This window comes from Osmerus mordax, chromosome 12, assembly GCF_038355195.1.
Source record: "Osmerus mordax isolate fOsmMor3 chromosome 12, fOsmMor3.pri, whole genome shotgun sequence".
NCBI classification, from domain to species: Eukaryota; Metazoa; Chordata; class Actinopteri; order Osmeriformes; family Osmeridae; genus Osmerus; species Osmerus mordax.
Window position 1 is genome coordinate 12,487,496 of NC_090061.1, and position 21,833 is coordinate 12,509,328.

A 21,833-nucleotide genomic window follows, 5' to 3' on the forward strand; every position below is an offset into this window, starting at 1 on the left:
GGTAGCGATTGAGTTGCTTCTATTGGAATTTACGTTCCGTTGCATGGTTTAAGCGTAAGTTAAGTTTTTGTGGCGAAAAGTGAAGCTAACGGTGGCTAATTTGCTAGCCACAGTCACTGACGTTACTAACGTCACTGTGTCACTAACGTCACGAAAACACGCGTGACTACCTTTGCCAGAACATTCGTTTAGCATCTGTTAACTTGGGGGATAGCTAGGCTAACTATAGCTTTACTGCAAGGCAGCTGCAGAAACGCCACAAGAAAAGAGGCCAGGGTGATAACTATTTACTCATTTTACTTTGTGATATGACACACAATTGTGATGTGTAATGTACAATATAAGCTGATATTATTAAGGAAGTACATCTACTTTCGGAAACAGTAGTCTACTATTTCACTGAAGTATTAGCATCATGACATTAGCCTGTGTTGCCCGGGCAACACATACTACAGTGGTCTATGATGTAGCGTTATCTGTTTTCAATCGTTAAAATAAACATTCCTCACATATACATTTTCGTTGTAGGATTTATTATGACATTAGAAAACGATTTGTTGGTGAAATTACCATTACCTGTGGTTTCAAACCAGTGTAGCTCACTGCAACGCTGTAGCTTACGCGAGACACACTACAAAAACATCTAGCTACAGTACACAGCTGTTTAGGAAGTCAAACGGCGACAGAAAATGTTCGGCACTCCCCTTACTTAAATCAAAAGTCTATCTAACTACTAACCTGAACTTCATTGCCACAGCCTAAACGTTGTCAATCTGTTCATGAAAATAATTAATTTCAGCCTAAACCGTACAACGGAACGTTAAATCCAATTCAACCAACGCAATCGCTACCAAGACGAACACAGCAGTAGTCTAGTACTGTACCGTAGTAGTACAATTTACCGGGGCAGCTTCTCCACACAGGGCTATATCGCATTTTGCGTTGTTACTGACCATGATCGCTACCAGTGAGCTTTTTATGAATGAGCAATTTTCCACTAAATAAATGTCAAGCTTATTTACGTTTTGGGGGGCATATTTTCAGTTAGCAGATGGTACCGTTTGAATCGCGATTCCATCTTCTACTGCCGGGTAACGTCGTAGAATAATCTTCAAAGGGGTTGTTTATTCATGAATGAATGCAATATGAGTAGGCTAAATGCCTGAAAATATCATGAAAAGAGAAAAACTTAAAATGACGTTTAAATCATAGAGATTAGGTCAATTTTTACACCGGTCTGCCAAATGTATTCGTTTTGATTCAGCCTGTCAGCTGCCTCTTGCAGGGGAAATGAGAAGACATCATATTTCATTCTACACTTCACTCGTATTTTGAGTTGTAAATGAGCAGCAAAAAAAAGATGCTTTTAAATCTATGTAATCTTTATAAATAATAAGTAGGCCCGATGCATTTTTATATAAAATATACAGACCCCTGTGCAACCGACGCAAGCAAGCACACCCTACAATTTCCCCAGAAATTGTATCCTCTCTAGTTATAGGTTCTTAGTACATTTTTATGTAATTGTTTTCTTTGGCAACAATTTATAAGCCATGTACATAAATCCTTACCTTAATTAGAATCTGGTTCATGCGTGAGACATTTCTCATCACAATGTCTGAAAAAAAAACTATCAGCGGAAAAGTCGAACAGGTTTATCTTCACGCAATCTCATGTAAGTATGTATCTCGCTTATGCACACGGCCACACACACAAACTCACACATTCCCTTGCGTGCATGAAAAAGAAGACACACACACAGTGAAAAACCTTCCCTCGCATGCATTCCTGCACACAGACAGGCGCACACACTCATACACACACATTTTTGCACCAGCATTTTCTACTACGCAACGTGAACAAGAGACAAGAGTTCCATAAGTTACTGAAGTAACTCAGGTCCCCTCATCGTGGCACAGTGTGGTGATAAATATAATTTCCCCTGGTGACTTAGTGTCAAGGTTGAACAGGAGTCACACAAGTCTTAAAAAATTGTCAGCTTAGCTATTGGCAAAAGCATTGCATGAAACGTCCTTATATAAGTAAAGCTGGCCATACAAGCACAAACATTTATGTTCATAATTATTGTTTATAATTTTCTCTCTGCAATGACCTTCTGTAGAATGAAATGTTACATTTGGACTATACATATCAACTATACATTGCTGCTTAGTCAAACAAAGCAAAATCCCCTCTTTGAAAGATGATAATTTCTTCATTTTTTCCAAGCATCCCTGATACACCTTCTTACTCATCTGTTTCCCTTGGCACCTGATGGCGTCAAGACAAAGTTAACCGCGTCCTCTGCGTCGTGAGATGTGTGCCTTAACAACTTTCCAACCTCATTTCTGAATGAGTCATCTACCATTCAATGATCTGTGTGAGCAGTTTTAAGTCAGGTCCTATGTATCAGCACATTTGAAAAACCACCAGTATTAGTTCAAGTCTTTTATTGTCAGATGCACAGAACAACACAAGGTCAGACTGGACACTGAAATTCTTGGGACAAGACAACGCAAAGCAACCTGGCATAACATAACATATAAGTATTCAGTTTAACATAGATTACATCTAAAATATAATAAACCTCCTAAATATACAAAATAATACAATATACAGTACAGTATACTAACCCTCTAATACACATAATAACCTATACTAACCTTATAAACCTATACTAACCTAGAGACAGTGGGGTACAATTAGTGAAATAGTGCAATATTGCTGATAGTGCAACCAGTAGCATAAAGTGACAGTGTGTAAAGTCACTAGTGAGTAGTGTATCAATGTCCATATCAATGTCCATTCTGAAGCCTGATGGCCCTTGGGAAGAAACAGTTTTCCAGTCTGCGTGTGCGAGACTGAATGCTTCGGAATCGCCTGCCAGAAGGCAACGGGGTAAAAAGACTGAAGGATGGGTGGAATCCTGCCAGCTTTCTTGAGGCATCGTGTGTGGTAGGTGTTCTGTAGGGCTGTCATTGAACATTCTGATGCCTATTTATTCAATGCAATGTGCTAGCTGACATTGCATTGAATAAATAGGCATCAGAATGTTCAATGACAGCCCTACAGAACACCTACCACTATGTGCTACATAATGTTTTAGTAATATGTTTAAAGTTTTTACTATGACAAGGACAGTTTCTACGATGAAATCTCTATAATATTTGTTGTTCATCTATTTAGTATTTATTTATTATTTCCTGCATTCAATTTATTTAAATTATGAATTTGTCAAAGTAAATGTTAACAGAATTAAGCTTATTTTGTATTCAACATGTTTTCAAATAAAGTCAATTTTTATGATATCATTGTATTTGTACAAGGGGAAACAAGGACAAAATGTTTTTCATTGTAGTCTATTAATTTCTCACCAAAGACAGACATTTTTCTAGATGCAAGATAAGAATAAAAAAAAAAAAAGATTGGAGACAGGACAGCTTCACGCAGAGTATATTTGCCAGACAACCATTAATACACTATCTGGACAAATATGTACTCATATTCCTCTTGCTTTTATTTTAAAAGCTGGGAGCTTCCTGTTAATTATGAACTCAGCAGATCTGACCACACTGCGTAGGGCCTTGCGGTCCCTGTCTGTGCAGCTCCCATACCACACTGTGATGCAGCCAGTCAGAATGCTCTCTATGGTGCATCTGTAAAAATTAGTAAGGATGACTGAGTCCATGCCAAACTTCTTCAGTCTCCTCAGGAAGAAGAGGCGTTTCCGGGCCGCTTTGACCACCGTGTCCGTGTGAGAAGACCAGTCGAGGTCTTTGCTGATGTTCACCATGAGGAACCTGAAGCATCTGACCTTTTCCACTTCGGATCCGTTGATGTGTAGGGGTGCATGCTCCTCCACCTGCCGCCTCCTATAGTCCACAATCATCTCCTTAGTCAAAGTGCTGTACAATTAGCCAGGCAACACAAGGCACCTGCTGCACTTCTACAGGATCATCGGCCAGTGAGATAAGACAGGCTGAAGATAGGCCTATGATTTAAAAACATCAATAGGGAGAGGACCTAACATGGAGCGGAAGACTATTCCAGAGCTGCAGCTGAAAAGGCATGATTTCCCCTTAGATCTCAAATGGGGTGTGAAAGATTACTGCAGAGTTGGAAGAAGAATATAGACATGGTGCTGTCCAATTTATATTCAAATGGACCACCACACTTTGACCCACCAATACCCTCAACCAACCCACTGACCAAGTGACCGCAGTCCTCAAAGGTTGAAACCCCAATGACTCAGAGAAACTCCATGGGCATTTTCATTGTATGATGGCCTTTTGAGATGAAATGACATCACCAACACCAGGAGATCCTTTACAGGAAACCCAAGCTATGTGTGACTAGACTTTCTATCTCCACCATGGTCTCATCTAGGGGGAAATGTACTGTGCGGGAGGTGTGAAAAGCAATTTATCTCACACAAGACACAACAGCAATAAACATAGCAATTTATTAATAAAGATTGCTCAGACAGGCAACACACACACATACTGTGTGAAAGTCAAAACTTTATTCAAATATCCGATAGCAATCAACCAGTCTCATGTTGTCAGCCTCACTCAGTTTCACCTGGCAATTAAAAGAAATGCTGGTGATAACAGAAAATTGCATCCGCAGGACCCCCACATCTGCCTTTAAAAATGTAATTTCAAGAAAATATGGATACAGTTTGTGACCAAATAATCATAATTGTTTTGGATTATTTTCAGATTTAGCGTATGTAGATCCTTTTTCTTAATGTTTAACACTTTGTTGTTTTGTGTATGAAAGTTATTGTGGTATTACTACACGTGAATATGGTGTAGAATGTAAAAAAAAAAACAAGAACTATCTTTTTAGTTTCAGGGTACAATGACAACTTCCACCATGTCTATAGGTATCTTTCCTTGCTGTCTGTGAAAAGGACAAGCTTATTCTTTTCTATACATGTATTTTGTTTGCACGAATGTAATTCCTAAGTTTAGAAATAAATTCATGATCATGACCCTAACCCTAACCCATAATTCCCGTTGATGATCATTTCCACCAATCACTGACATCATGGTTTCTCACTCCCCCTGTGCAACTTCCTTTAACAGAAGCGTTATAAGTAGATTTTGTGATTACAATCAAGAGAGTGAGAGATGCAGACTCAGAGAGACACAGAAAAAATAACACAGCAAAAGAAGAAAATGACCATGTTCATCGCTGTCCTTGTCATCCTGTTGCCACTTTGCAGTGGTGCCCCTCGGACCCCAACACGTGCTGAGATCTTGGATGGTTTGAGAAAGCTCAATGAAACTTCCTTCAGATGGGTAAGTAATCACTTTCTCCAAGTTTACAAATGTGTTCCCAGTTGACACAGAGCATGTAGAGAACAAGTGGGTCTTCCTCCAGAACTGGGAGAACAGAGTCAAACCAAGCTAAAATTATGCAATGTAACTGGAGCCCCTTGTCTCGTTGGTGTTGTCATACAGCCTTTTCAGGGTTCAGGAGGGCTAGCAATAGGGAGCCCCATTCTCAAAGAAAAGCATGGCTCAGACCTCTGTGGTTCAATATCAATAAGCTCTTTCTCAGCCATTACAGAGAAAACATGTGCTTCCAAAAACATGCAGTTTGTCATTTGTTAGACAGTGATGTAGTACTAACTGTTATTAATTCTCCCCTGCACAGGACAATGAAACATTGCCCATCATGGCACCCAGCAATTACAAGTATGCTGTAAGTAATTTAGCATTCTATTACCATTCCATCCAAGGATACAGGTTTCTCAGTTTGATCAGACAGGGACACGGTGTGTGGACTGAACTAGTCTAACTGTGTGTCATTGCAGTGTGGCTGTCAGACGCAATTTAAAGAGGAGCTTTTAAAGTTTGTGGAAAACCTGAATCCCGGGTCTGAAGAAGATAAGAATACACTGGAAAGGCTACGGGGAAACATAATCCATCTGATTGTGCCAAAGGTCAGTAATACAGACTAGACATGTGTCCTGAAAATCACTCTCATGACTCTTTACCTACATTTTCTTATGGGTTTCACAGGAATCTAAACCATCCACTTTTTTTGTCCCAGTAGAATTCCACTGACTTATTAATTTCTTTTCAGACCTTGGGGAGTTAAGGTTGAGTTGTAAAAATATTTGTTTACATTTCAGGACAAACATCCGAACAGTTGCACACCATTCAAACGATGTAACAAGAGTATAAAGATATGTTTCAGCCATTACAAGAATTTCATCAAGGAATTGAATGCTAAGGATTGCTAAAATTTTACGAAATGTCTTGTCAAACAACTAATGTACTCATTGAACATTCTGATGCCTATTTATTCAATGCAATGTCAGCTAGCACATTGCATGTGCTACATAATGTTTTAGTAATATGTTTAAAGTTTTTACTATGACAAGGACAGTTTCTACGATGAAATCTCTATAATATTTGTTGTTCATCTATTTATTATTTATTTATTATTTCCTGCATTCAATTTATTTAAATTATGAATTAGTCAAAGTAAATGTTAACAGAATTAAGCTTATTTTGTATTCAACATGTTTTCAAATAAAGTCCATTTTTATGATATCATTGTATTTGTACAAGGGGAAACAAGGACAAAATGTTTTTCATTGTAGTCTATTAATTTCTCACCAAAGACAGACATTTTTCTAGATGCAAGATAAGAATAATAAAAAAAAAAGATTGGAGACAGGACAGCTTCACGCAGAGTATATTTGCCAGACAACCATTAATACACTATCTGGACAAATATGTACTCATATTCCTCTTGCTTTTATTTTAAAAGCTGGGAGCTTCCTGTTAATTATGAACTCAGCAGATCTGACCACACTGCGTAGGGCCTTGCGGTCCCTGTCTGTGCAGCTCCCATACCACACTGTGATGCAGCCAGTCAGTATGCTCTCTATGGTGCATCTGTAAAAATTAGTAAGGATGACTGAGTCCATGCCAAACTTCTTCAGTCTCCTCAGGAAGAAGAGGCGTTTCCGGGCCGCTTTGACCACCGTGTCCGTGTGAGAAGACCAGTCGAGGTCTTTGCTGATGTTCACCATGAGGAACCTGAAGCATCTGACCTTTTCCACTTCGGATCCGTTGATGTGTAGGAGTGCATGCTCCTCCTCCTGCCGCCTCCTATAGTCCACAATCATTTCCTTAGTCAAAGTGCTGTACAATTAGCCAGGCAACACAAGGCACCTGCTGCACTTCTACAGGATCATCGGCCAGTGAGATAAGACAGGCTGAAGATAGGCCTATGATTTAAAAACATCAATAGGGAGAGGACCTAACATGGAGCGGAAGACTATTCCAGAGCTGCAGCTGAAAAGGCATGATTTCCCCTTAGATCTCAAATGGGGTGTGAAAGATTACTGCAGAGTTGGAAGAAGAATATAGACATGGTGCTGTCCAATTTATATTCAAATGGACCACCACACTTTGACCCACCAATACCCTCAACCAACCCACTGACCAAGTGACCGCAGTCTTCAAAGGTTGAAACCCCAATGACTCAGAGAAACTCCATGGGCATTTTCATTGTATGATGGCCTTTTGAGATGAAATGACATCACCAACACCAGGAGATCCTTTACAGGAAACCCAAGCTATGTGTGACTAGACTTTCTATCTCCACCATGGTCTCATCTAGGGGGAAATGTACTGTGCGGGAGGTGTGAAAAGCAATTTATCTCACACAATGCAGCGTTTTTTAACGCTCTGCATCGCGTCCCTTCCCGCAGTACACCACGCTCGGGGCGTGTTAGACAAGTTAATACAGTGTTGTAGTTCTCGAAGGTCACTGTTGTAGTCATGGCAAAGCGTGCAGATTTGGGTTCATGTACTCACAATATCGATCAAAATACCACTTTTACACAAAATTTATGTAAGTGCAAGATTTTACTAGTGCAAGATTACAATAGAATACATGTTACGCCACCGGTCACTCAACCAGTCGTTTGTAGGCTGGGCTAGCGAGCTAGCAGTGGCACAGAACAGTCACGTAATGTAACGAGACTAAATTTAAAAGTAGGCTATAAAAACACACTAGGAACAATGACGACATCGGCAACCATGCACCATGCATTATTAGTTTAATGTATTCTTTAAATTCAGGCTCGTCACATTAGTAACTTTGTTCTGAACAGAACTGGGTGTGCAGACACATACGAAAAGTTTCTCCTCCATCTTGAAATTGTCAAACCTAGAAATGTTTACCATGACGAATAGTTGCTACGTTACAAGAAACAAGAAACCAATCCGATTGGCCAACACTAGCGTTTTCACGCTCCTCATTTACATAAAGTTGAGAAAATCCAACTTGCAACGCTCCGCTCCGTAACTTCAGGTTCAACCCAGGGGTTTCTGTACTACGACGGAGGATCACTTGTTACCGGGGTAGATCGCCATGGTAACACATGCTGAACGGCTAACCTGGTCGGGAGCAGGTTAAATTGGAGATCAGAGATCAACCGGTATAAAATCCCCGCCCACTAACTCATTCTTGAGGATAACCGTCACCGTTCATAGAAGATCCTGTGGAGCTTGGTGCGCGGATAGTGAGAGGTGCGCTCAGAAGAGCCAGAACATTTAGAGACCGACAAAACCCTTTCGCATTCCCTCATAACTATCTTTATGAAAGATATAGATTCTCAGCAGAGGGAATTACGTAACTTTCTTTGCCAGCTTCTTGAGCCGTATGTTGCCAATGCGACACATCGAAGCCGTGAGCTCACAGTCCCACAGACTATATATACCGTTTCGTTATTTCGCTACCTACTTTTATATTGTGGGTGATGCAGAGAACCTGAGCAAGAACACGGTCTGCCGCGCAATTTGCAAAGGATTTTCTTCAATGGCTGTTGCCACCATATTCTGATTAATGGAGTGATGAAAAAGAGATTTCCAAGGTGCCCTTTGTAAAAACTTTGGACTCAAAATGAAACAAGGATTTTCATTCTGTCTTCATGCAATGTTCTGATTTACATTTAGTCATTTAGCAGACGCTCTTATCCAGAGCGACTTACAGTAAGTACAGGGACATTCCCCCAAGGCAAGTAGGGTGCAGTGCCTTGCCCAAGGTAAATCGAACCGGTAACCTTCAGATTACTAGCCCGACTCCCTCACCGCTCAGCCACCTGACTCCCAGGATTTCCGTTCTGGAAATGTATGCACATTATATCATATTTTACAACGTAATGCATCATTTGCTCATTTAAACATACATTTACAGGAAACTAGTAATGAAAACAATATTTTACCTAATATTAGTTATAAACGGGGGGGGGTTTCATGTTATGTTATCCCTATTCACTGGGGTGTCTCCCCTTAACCCATTTTGTTGTCCTTGGGTTGCTTTGTGCATTTTTATAATCATTTCCATATCAGAAATGTGTGTTTCTTTCAACCAAAACATTTCAAACCAAAAAGAACAATGTGTATGGTACCATACAATGCTCTTTACAAGTTAAATAAATAATAATTTCACTACTTTCATTGAATTTCGATATTTCATTCACTTTTATAGCATTTTTCAAAAAGAATAAATAGGACATTGAAAGAAAGAAATGGTGAAAACCCCCACAAAAGACTCAAAATGCACAACAAAAAAGCCACAAAAAGGTATAAAAAGACCAAAACGTCGAAAAAAGTTTGACAAATACATCCTTATGTGTTCTCCCTTCCCTATGAACACAGAAAAGCCAGCCTTGTTTTTTTAAATTAAAAGCCCCTTATACTTTATATCGAGCTCCAGGGTTCTCTTATACAGGGCCCTCACATTGTCTGCTCCAACCTGAAACAATTTCATTGTTCTATAGGCCCTTTGTAGCTATACCAATATCCTACAAAAAGGACTGACTCAGGCAATTCAGCCTTGTACTTGTTGGCCTTAAAATATGTGCAAGTATTGCCTACTGCTACTTACCGTTTTGAATTATGGTTTTATATTTATTTTTTATTTGCTCCTACGATCGTTTGCCACTGCCAGGGTTGCAACTAAAATAATACAGCAACAAAAGTTTAACGTTATGGAATGCACACGTGTAATTATGGTCACATCTTGTGCCTGGGCCACAAGATATCAATAAGTCATAACTTACGCATTTACAGCGTCTGCTATTTTCTGCCGGCTTGGCAGCAGCGACTTTGTTGATTTTTGTCTGTATTATATGTCTGCATTCCTGATATGTTTGTATTACAATATTTCACGCAGGAGGAGTAGACAAAGTTTGGAAGATTATTGTCGGCTCCTCCTGCGTGAAATATGCGTCTCTTGTTTTGTCAATGTTTGCGATTGGACATACGGTGCAAACACCGGCCCTTTATGTGAACGCGAACGTCTCTAGATGGGAAAGATCTGAGTTGAGTTGGAGAGTTGATAACTGCCGTCGTGATACCACTTATCGTGATTGCGACGCTTCGCGTAGCCGGGTAACTGAAAGTGATCCAGAGCATGTTGATCTTGATTCGTAGTACAGGCCCCCATAGACATATATATAGGTCTATGCAGGCCCCTGGAGACAGAGATCTCATCCTTACATGTCTCGAGTCCGTTTTCAGGTCTGCACATTGTTGCGTCACAACATGACCAGACTGTTGAAGACAGTCAAAAGTACAAGTATCTGGGAACAGTAAACTTTAAGTTAACCTGTGATGTTGTTTGTGCATGGGCTCATCAGCAGACACACTTGTCAGAAGCTCCAAAGTAACAGGTAACTGTAGATGGAATTATTCTAATGTGCAGGAAAATAGTAGAGGCACAAATATAAATGATCTCCCAACTGCACAGTCAGACCCGTCACCCCTTGTTTAGTGAGTTCAGGTTGCTTCCATCTGATCACAGATATAATATGCCAAGATGGCTGACCAATAGATTTAAGAACTCATTTTGTCCCTGCTGCCATTGGCCTTTTGAATAACATGATCCGATTCAACAAACAAAAAAAGAGCTGTGTGTGTGTGTAGATTGGTGTGTGTTGATTGTTGATGATGACTGTATTTACTGCTGGCTCTGCAAGAAATGGTGTCTCGGGGACAATAAACATTATTACTTTGACCTTGTCCGTGCTTTTACATGCAGGATTGACCTGAATGAATCCTGGATGAAAGCTGGTTACAAGTGAAGGACTCGTTGTCATGGTTCCTGGTCAAGTCTAAATGCAAACTCGAAATTGACTTTTGCACCTTTACTCACAATAACACGTTGTGCCAAACGTGTGTTCAGAGATGTTTTGTTCTTCTTGCTTCATCCCTTCTGCTCCTTCTCACACCTATAAACCTGGCTCCATGCCGGGTAGGAACACTCTATGTGCTGTGATCCGTTGCACACTGTTGTCACTCTCTAGATTTGTACCACTCATGTATTTGTTGCACTTTATTTATTTATTTTTTACTATTTTGGCTACAAAAGCGTCAGACCCCCCCCACCCCTGCCATCGTTTATGTTAAGTCGGTTTCAAGCTAAATTGATCTGTTGGCAATGTTGTCCACAGAGCTGAGCCTAAGAGTGTGTGAACATGCAGGTGTATATTTAGCATGTAGTCCCAGTGTTGAGGAAGGCTAAAGAAAAAGTAATTGAAAAGGTAATTGAAGATTTTATTTCACAATGATGGTGGTAAGGGTGTGTGTATACTTTATGTCCCTTGGTTTGCCTTCCACTACACCAGGCACTGGCATGAAAGGACAACAAAGAATAGATGGCACTTGAGGGAAAACTACAGGAACAGCTTAGCCATCACGCAGAGATGATAAATGAATTCCAGATTACTTTGAGAAGCACATCACTCCTCTGTCACAATGTGTGGGCACTCACACGGGAAAAGGCACGCACACAACCACACTTCACTCTGACAGGCAGAAGACTAACACCACATGATAAGACAAGACACGATTTTAAAGTAATTTAAGAGTGAAATCATCCTCAGATGTCAGAATAAGATGAAAAACATGCAGGGTCATTCCCTGGACAGGCCCTACAAATCACCACCACTATGCAAAATTGAACAAACCGTACTGCCCAGTTCCAGTGAGTTTGAAGTTGATCTAAATCAATTAAACGCAAAGTAGAGTTCTTTGTAAGAGTGAACCAAACGTTGGAGAGGAGTTTTTATACAGGAACTCCCTGTGCTTGCTTGACAATCATAGAGCAGCGCTGCACGAGATATGTCAGCTCCCGCCGAGGAAAAACAATTCCAGGTTGACAGATACCCTCCCAATTCTATGTGGTTCTACACAATTTGACATTAGAGACAGAAATATTTTAGATGTGCTCGCTGTAACGAAAAGAGGCAAGGTGACATTGGCATGCTATCCTGACAAGGATGGAGAGAGAAACTTCCCGGCACAGATGCCTTATATTGTAGATATATTGGCGGCATAATCCATTCATTTGACTGATTGATGGGCACGTGCTCATATCCTCAGGTCACCCCTTATGGATGGGGGGATGGGTTTATTGTCACTTCTCCAGCTTCGCTCTGCCAGTTGCCGAAGCTGTTCTTTCTCTCCGTTAGGTGGCCCCAGCGACCCGCTCACCATTGCAAACAAATATCGGAGATTTAACGAGAGACCCAGTCCCTGATTTTCTCACTTTCCATTGTGAATTAAATACAGGTAGGCTTATTTATTCATGTATTCATTGCTAGCCTGTCCCTTTATGCATTCCCAAAGAGAGCCCAATACTAATTGATCGAGCAACAGTGATTGTGGTATGCTGTGGTAGGATGAGTGGTAGGCTATGCGTTTGTAAACGAAGTCTCTTAGATTTAGCTAATATTATTATATTTAGCGTCTGGATGAGTTATGGTGCATTGGGCGCGCAAATGAACCGGTACTAGCTTTGCAGTACTATGCCGGTTAATGCGCAGCAGGGACGAACGCGAAACCCGTCACATGGTATCACCCTCACTTCGCTTTCTTTTGAATGGGTCAACGTCAGGAGTCGGGTGTGAGACAGGGTCGCCGGTGGTGTAGTCTAGGCTACGGTAGACGTCGCTTGGTGTTGGAGGGGACAGACGCACTTGGCGAGTATAACGCGTTAGATAAGCGTTACGCAAAACGTCTAATCGGGCACATCAAGATAAAGCATCATACAGTAGTATATGATGATAATTTTGCAGTGTAGCCTACTGGTAACAACTAGGGCTTACTTTCGTAGTCGTGGCCCCAAAGAATAAATTCGGTCTCTTAGCTTGTGCCACGAATTTATAACGGATATTATTTTTTTCCATTGTATTTTTGAAGACGGATTTCAAACGCCATGTCCTGATTGACAGTATCATGTGAGTAAACTATAAATCACATATTTCCTAACATACAGAAGTCTATATTACTGAATGTGTGCAGATATTTTTAAACAGAATGGAGTAGACGATGAGTGTCTCTTACATGATGATGCGTTTTTGGTTTAACTGTAAGCTACAATTGGCAAAACTCTTCAAATAATTACTGCATGTGCATAAGTGCAAAACGGTTCGCTTAGAGAAAAACCTCAATAGGTCCTTGTTGAAAGAGGCAAAGCACACGAGACAGGCACAAATAGTTTGATCATAGAATAAAATGTGGCACAAAAAGAGATCCATTACAAATGTGTAAACAATGAAAGCTTTCTACATGGTGTACTGAGACAGAATCTTTCTCTTCCCCAGTACCAATGGTGTAAGGAGATGAGCTTGGAGAGAATGGACGGCTAGTTATGGAATATCTCGTACCCTGGGATATGTTGCTTCCTCCACAGAGGGTGGAATAGGACATTTTACATCCACTCTTTCCCTTCAGGGAACATGCACTACCATCACCTAACCCTGCCCTACAAAACACAGGATGTCAAAACTGGAAAATGGAATCAAAGAAAATGTCTCTCCCAGAGAGAGGTTGCCTTGAACACCTTGCGTTTCGTGATTCATCCGGAGCTGCATGCCCACACAAATCAGGAGAATGGTCTTCCAGCCTGATGAGGATGCTGTTATTTGATGCTTTGGTTCTGATGCAGCCTCCCTCCAAGCAATGAGGTGATTGAGCACATCCACTATCCACTCGCAAGCCCCCTCCCCAACGCCACCCCCCCCCCCCCACCCCCCCCCCCCAACCCCCTTCCCCCAAGCCATGGATCTGATGAACTTCACCATGGTCATCGACAGTGGATTATTGGACGATGCCTCCTCCAGCCGCGTCCTCACTGGCTGTTTCCTCTCTCTGCTCATCCTCACCACGCTGCTGGGCAACACCTTGGTTTGCGTCGCCGTCACCAAGTTCCGCCACCTGCGCTCCAAGGTCACCAACTTCTTTGTGATCTCGTTGGCTGTGTCGGACCTGCTGGTGGCCATCTTGGTGATGCCGTGGAAGGCGGTGACTGAGATCGTAGGCTTCTGGCCGTTCGGCTCTTTCTGCGACACCTGGGTGGCGTTCGACATCATGTGCTCCACGGCCTCCATCTTGAACCTGTGCGTCATCAGCGTGGACCGCTACTGGGCCATCTCCAGCCCGTTCCGCTATGAGAGGAAGATGACTCCTCGAGTGGCGTTTGTGATGATCAGCGTAGCCTGGACGCTGTCCGTCCTCATCTCCTTCATCCCCGTCCAGCTCAACTGGCACAAGGCCCAGACCAAAGCCTCCATCCTGGACCCTGCTGGCTCTGCGGGGCCCCTGGGGCCCAACGGCACAGCTGCGGCCCAGGGGCCAGAGAACTGCGACTCCAGCCTCAACCGGACCTACGCCATCTCCACCTCCCTCATCAGCTTCTACATCCCCGTGGGCATCATGGTGGCCACCTACACCCAGATCTACCGCATCGCCCACCGGCAGATCCGTCGAATCTCGGCCCTGGAGCGCGCGGCGGAGAGCGCCAAGAACCGCCACAACAGCATGGGCGGAGAATCCAGCATGGGCGAGTCGGAGAGCTCCTTCAAGATGACGTTCAAGCGCGAGACCAAGGTCCTGAAGACGCTGTCGGTCATCATGGGAGTGTTCGTGTGCTGCTGGCTGCCCTTCTTCATCCTCAACTGCATGGTGCCCTTCTGCGAGCCGTCGCCCTCCGGCGGCGGGGAGTCCTTCCCCTGCATCAGCCCCACCACCTTCAACGTGTTTGTGTGGTGCGGCTGGGCCAACTCTTCACTCAACCCCATCATCTATGCCTTCAACGCCGACTTCAGAAAGGCCTTCTCCATCCTCCTCGGCTGCCACAGGCTGTGTCCGGGAGTGCACGGCCTTGAGACGGCTAGTCTGAACAAGAACTGACTCGGCACTCCCCAGGCGGGCTTCAGCCTCGGCACACAAGGTTGTATTATTGTCTCCCCCCCCCCCCCCCCCCGGGGGCCCCACGGTGGAACTTGATCACGCCGTATTTTGTCAATGTGGTCAGTGGGGGTTGGGGGAAGGGTACTTCCAAAAGCAGTGGCATCCCCATGCCGGTACTGTGCCCTTGCCACTGCCAATGATGTTATGGGAAAGAGGCGAGAGCTGTTCCCAGCTGGGATGAGACGCTGGGTAGGGAAGAGGGAGGATGTGCGATTTGAGATTAAGGCTGCTGTGAGTAGAATTGCGGGGAGCAGTGCTGATATCCCTCTGGGACAAGATAATCCAGAGGCTGGGCAGCATACTCGTAGACTGTAGGACACTGCTCCCTTCAACTCAGAAGCCAAACACACGCACACACGCAGTCATACACACATATACACACACACACACATACAGTCACAACCACAGGCTGTTGTAGTGTTACAACAAATTCTTTATCTCAAATGTCATTACAGGGTCAAGTGAAACCAAATCACATTTAAATGCTGTACAGTTGAACATGTAAATGAATCCACAAGTGACCTAAAACCTGCTGTATCAAAGATAGAATGATTGCAGCCTGTCCGATGGAGATTTCATTTTAGATCTGGCATTGCATTGTGGGTCCACAGAATGTTGAAATAGAGGACACTTCACTCTTGCAGAGGATGTTGAAAATAGATTCTGTGTTTTTTCTCAAGAACTTCAATCTGGAGTGCATTTTGCCATTGATTTTGTTTGCTATCTTCTCGTCCATGGCTGCATGGGAACATATTGCTGGAACCATAATAACAGCAGTACCTCATGAATTGCTTACTGGAATTTGATTAATTTAATTTAGATGGCTAGTCCAAATCTGTTTTTTGGGGGAATGCCCGTCTGTTGTCCTGTTGCCGGTCTGACACAAGACCAGGTGGTCTGCTAGCAGCTCATACTATAAAGACACTCATACGAGACGTGTGAAGCTGCTTTAAAAAAACACAGATGTACACAATAGAATTCACATCCTCCAGTTTATGATTATGATTATGAAAGTTTATGATTATGAAAATAAATTGCTGTGAGCTGGGAAAGACAGAATGATGTGTTAGAATTATGATTATATTTTGCACTATTTAAAAATTGTCTCTGGCAAAAGCCAAACAAATTCAGTATTCATATATAACAGAAAAAACAACTCCCAGTAATATTTAGACTTTGATTGTTCACCCTCAGTGATGACTACAGTGTTCGTAGTGTTCCCCTACCTCAACATTTAATGACTGCGTCTTGATTCATAAACAGCTTTAAGGTCAAATGTCCCAGTGGAACTTGCTTAAGGGAATGTCATGTGGTATGTAGCCAACCATCAAACGTAATGTGCAATATCCATTCTCACTTTTTATACGCGGACAAAGTGATCTGTAGACCTTGAACACGCAGTAGCTGTACAGTTACAGTGGAAATACAGTATAGTCAAGTGTCTGCCTCACAGTAAAAATGTATCTGTACACGCCTGAATAAAATCATTTTTTGTTGATTTTTCATGACGTCGTCTTTCGGGTATGTTTATCCTTAGCCATACAGTGTACAAACTTCCTTTCCAATGAACTCAGACAGTTAAATCTCACTGAAGCTCATTTAATACCACAGGACATATTAAACTCCCCCCTTTAAGGGAGCATTGTAGTCAAAGCCTTCTTCCGCCACAGCTGCGTGCAGTAGAATTTGGGGTGTAGTACGGGGGGGGGGGTGGGGGGGGGGGTTGTGTGTGTGCATGTGTGTCACCAGGACAGTGTGTTTGTGCGTGCACTCCTTAAAGTTTCATCCGTTTTGGACCTCAGTGTTCTGTGAGGCTACGCTGTTGTTAACACAGCTAATAAGCTGGACCCGAAGACAGTCCGCCACAGACGGAAGCATTTGTCTATCCTTGCTGCCGCCTGGAAGTCCAGACGTTTAAGACGATACGGGAGTTCAGGCGTGTCATGCCGAAGGATCTTCCCCAAAGCTCTGAGATTTCCGTGGATGATCCTTGGGTTCATTAGTTGCTTGTATCAATCATGTTGTCCCAGACGCAGAGGAGGGAAGAAAGACGGGAACCCAGTTCTGTCCCTGTGTCTCTAATAAGAGGAGAGAGGACACAATCAGGTAATGATCATCTTGCTCACACTGACGAAGGCTGACAACTCCTTGGGTTTGTTAGAATCATTACTTTGTTACGAAAGTGGAATCCAGAGATGGGCGCTCACACACACACACACGCGCGCGGCTGCAGTCTGTGTGTGTTCCCGCAGCTCAGGACTGTCCTTGCCTCAGCCAAAGCTCCCCAAGCGTGCCACAGGAAGAGAACGACAATTAATTTGACTGACATCATTCAGAGAGATGGCTGAGGTCCAGGGCAGCAGCTAGCGTCGCTCCTCCATCACCTGGTCGAACGCTGAAGCACTGAACTCCCAATGTCACCCTGCCTCTTCACTGCAACTCAATCCGATCTGTCCCAAATCTTCCACTCTTCCTCCACTCCCTCTCTGGTTTCTCATCCCGTCGTTTCCGTCTGTCTGTCTGTCCCTCCGCCAGGCTGTGATTCGTTCTCTTTCTCTCGCCCGACCCCATCGCACCTTCTCTCCCGTATCTCTCGTCCCCGTATCTCTCCATCCCTATCTCTCTCTCTTCCGTCTCCCTCTCTCAACCCCGATGGGACTCTCTCTCCAAGCAGGGTTGTCTTTTCAGATCAGTGCATCGGAAAAGGGAAGTTAGATGTGACAACTCAGATGATGTTAATGACCGGCCTGAGGGAACGGATTTTCGTTTTCCTGTATGTGTGCGTGTGCGACTGTGCGCATGTGGGTCTGTGCGCGTGTGTTGCAGAACGAGAGACGGAGAGAGATGGCAAGAGTAAGAAGAGGGTACTAGGGAAAAGAGAAATGGCCTTACATAAGCAGTCAGTGACTTGAACTCGTGTACTCGCGTACAACTTTGATGTCAGAGGAGGGCACTGGACTGAACCTAACAGCCAGTCGAAGGGGGAACGACGGCTATGGAGGGTACGCTACAGTGACAGCAGCCACAGTCTGGTATCTGTGAGTCCAAAGCTGAAATACCAATAAAAGGTATACGTGACAGACAGACATGCAAGGCTGACGATGCAGAAAGACACACTAGCCGACCGGTCACAAACAGACTGGTAAGAAGGCACAGACAGGTAGACAGACAGACAGGCAGACAGGCAGGCATGTGGATGGGCAGACAGATAGACAGACATCCATACATAACATAGACACACAAGCAGACAGACTGACCGACAGAGAGAGAGACAGACAGAGAGGCAGGCAGGGAGACAGGTGAACTGGTGAGGAGAGGTGAGATGTATTGACCTCCCCAGAGCAGCTCTCTCCTCAGACGCGGCTCTGTAAGGCTCTCTGGGTATGAAAATGCAATTAAAGAGTTTGCATTAATCTGAGTTAGTCACTGTTTAATATGTATTATTCACTACTGGCGGAGCTATCATAATTGCGTTGGAGCTAATGCATTTTTAATGTCTCAAACGACAGCGAGATTAGGATGGAGAGTGTGTGTGTGGTATTGACTCCCGCCAAGGAGTCAATGCATACTGAAAGGCCACACACACACACACACAGGTGTGGGTGGCTTGTGAAGAACTGTGCCTTTGCTGTTCTCCGTCTAATCGCTGTGAGGAGAAGAAAAACAGGCTCTCTGGATCTCTCTCCATCTGAGGAGGGATAGACAGGACAGGCAGACACCCAACAAGCCAGTACTGCACCGCCACTGAATTATATCAACGTTTTTGATAGTCTCCTTTTGTTCTAAATGAGTACTCAGGCAGTCTTTGAAAAAAGGAACTGGTTGTTAATGGATTTTTTCTTAAATAAATAAAGTGTAAGCAAATCAAGCGAGTAATATTTCTCTCTTGATCTCTCTGGAGGTTCGGAGATGATTTCAAATTAGATATGCGATGTGCCTGCCAGCTGAACCTAATGTCATGGAACTGGGGTGGATGCCGCTGAGATGATTAGATAGACTGGCATTGCTAGAAGGTTGGTGATGAGAAATGTTTGTCACCCCTTCACACCTCGCTCTCTCTCTCTTTCTTTCTTTCTTTCTTTCTTTTTCTCTCTTTGGCTCTCTCTCTCTGTGTCTCTCTCTTTGTCTCTCTCTATCTGGCTCTGGTTCTCCCTCTCTGGCTTTTCTGTCTGGCTCTCTCCTCTGTAGCTTTCTGTGTATTTCTCTCTCTCTCTCTCTCTCTCTCTCTCTCTCTCTCTCTCTCTCTCTCTCTCTCTCTCTCTCTCTCTCTCTCTCTCTCTCTCTCTCTCTTTCTCTCTCTCTCTCTCCTCTCTCTCTCTCTCTCTCTCTCTCTCTCTCTCTGTCTGTCTGTCTGTCTCTCTCTCTCTCTCTCTCTCTCTCTCTCTCTCTCTCTCTCTCTCTCTCTCTCTCTCTCTCCCTATGTCTCTCTCTGTCTCTCTCTCTGACTCTCTCCATCCCTGTTGCTGTTATGGTGACCCCAGCTGCCTGCAGGCTTGCCCGCTTTGCCAGGCTTCCATCAGACGGGGTGAAGCAGGATGGGCCGCAGTGTCCCAGTGGCTCTGCCCTGAGGACGGAGGGAGGGACGGGAGGATAAAGGAGACAGAGAAGAGGAGGAATGAAACAGAAAGATACATAAAGGGATCGGGAGAGACAGAAAAAGAGAGAAGGGGTGTGTGAGGAGGGGGAATTTACTGCAGTGTCACATGTCGGTTAAAGCAACAGGCCCCACTTACCACAAAGACCAGAGAGGATGTCACCCCAACTTCCTCATTAATCCACTTCCTCAAACCTCATGACCGCCCCCCCCCCCTATCATCCTTCCATCCCCTCTCTTTTCTCACACTGTCACTCGCCCGCCGAGTCTCAGTTCTCTTTCCTTTTCCTCTCAGCTCTGTCCTTCTCTGTCCTTCTCTCTTTCATCTGCGCTCGCCCTCCATTTCTGTATTCTCTCTGTGTCTTTTTCAGTTCTTCCTTCCTTCCTTCCTTCCTTCCTCGTTTCATCCACCAGTTTCCCCCCTTTTTTTTCTTCTCATTCTGTCGTCTTTAACGGCATCGACTGACACTTGCTTTGATATGGATTTTAAGAGAAAGAGAGAGAGAGAAAGAAGGCAGAAGAAAGAGAGAGATTAAAAAAGGAGAGAGAGCCATGGGGGGGGGGGGGAGGGGGGAGAATGAAAGAGATCTCCGTCTGTATGATAGAGACTTGTGGAAATCTGTGGTGCTGTGAATAAGACAGTCATGACCAAGATGTTGACCTCGGTTCCGAAAGATGACAGATGCTAATGACTTGACCTGAATACACCCCCCCCCCCACTCCAGACCAGCCTCATCCCCCATGACCATGCAGACGTATGTGATGTATTGGCCGCATAATTGCTCATATCGGCCTCATCTCTGGCCTATTAAACCGTGTCATTGAGGCAGAATAAAAACACCATTATCATTTGTAGCACGTTAAATCGACACTAAGCCAAGTCGATGAATACAATGAATAGCAAAACGTTGTGCAAATGAGCGAGGGGCCGATAAATTAACGCGTATCCAGTGCAGATGCACTCCAGGCGTACCTGAAGGACAGTTAGACAGAAGGGCAGTCTGGCAGTGACAGGTCTAAAGTGGAGGTGATGCTAATGACGCTAGTGCTAATGTCCTACCCCCTACGTCCCCACCCCGCCTCCCCACGGATGAACGGTGATCGGTTGGGCTTCAGATGAAAAGGGATGTGTCTGTTCTAGTCCTTCACATCAGCAGCGGAAGTGATTAAACCTCCCCAAGTAGGGGCAGGTTGAGGTTGAGGTTTGGGCTGAGGCTAGGGCTGAGGCTAGGGCAAGGGTTGGGGCAGAGGACAGGGTGGGTAGGAAGAGAAGTAGTACGACCAAGTCATCTTCTACTGTACTCGTACTGTACTTCCTGTATTGTACTTGTATATCATGCCAAACTATCTACTGAAATCCACTGACAGACAGACAGACTGACCAACTGGCCAACGACAGACAAGCAGACAGATGGACAGAAAGAGAGAAGCGTGCTATCAAACTAGGAGCTATCTTCTCAAGGTGTGCCTTCGACGAGGGAGGAGGGAAACAGCAGCCGCCTGGGGACAGATCAGTCCTGCTGAAGGTGACTGTGATACAGGAAGCTACTCACTGTCTGATGATCAATAGCAAGGAAAGAACGAGGAAGGGGGGGGGGAGCAGGAAAGTAGAAAGGCAGGCAGGAAAGAAGGAAGAATGAACAACATTCTACAGAAAGAATGAAGGTAGTAAGGTAGGAAGGTACTGAGGAAGAAATGTAGGAAGGAAGGAATGAAGGAAGGACGGACGGACGCAGCAATCCTTTGTTGCCGGCTTATGTTGACTCTGGGGAGGAACGAAGGCCTGACATGTGGCCACCTTGTTGCATGAATCATCGCTGTCACTCATGGTAACCCCAGAGACGGAGAGACACAGAGAGAATTTGACACTGGTGTAGACAGGGAAGGGGGGGGAGAGAGAAACAGAGAGAAAGATAGGCAGGAAAAAGACTGAAAGAGAGGAAGAGATA

General features: G+C 44.0%; 1 protein-coding gene across 1 annotated transcript; it reads left to right on the top strand.

Moving 5' to 3' along the window:
* The first annotated feature begins 14,099 nt into the window (after positions 1–14,099).
* Positions 14,100–15,230, top strand: drd1a (dopamine receptor D1a). The gene has a single exon (XM_067247778.1). It carries the CDS (start codon positions 14,100–14,102, stop codon positions 15,228–15,230), a length of 1,131 nt encoding a protein of 376 aa, XP_067103879.1.
* Positions 15,231–21,833: the final 6,603 nt, after the last annotated feature.

Coding starts and splice junctions, on each gene's coding strand:
- drd1a (XM_067247778.1), top strand. CDS start 14,100: ATGGATCTGATGAACTTCACCATGGTCATCGACAGTGGATTATTGGAC.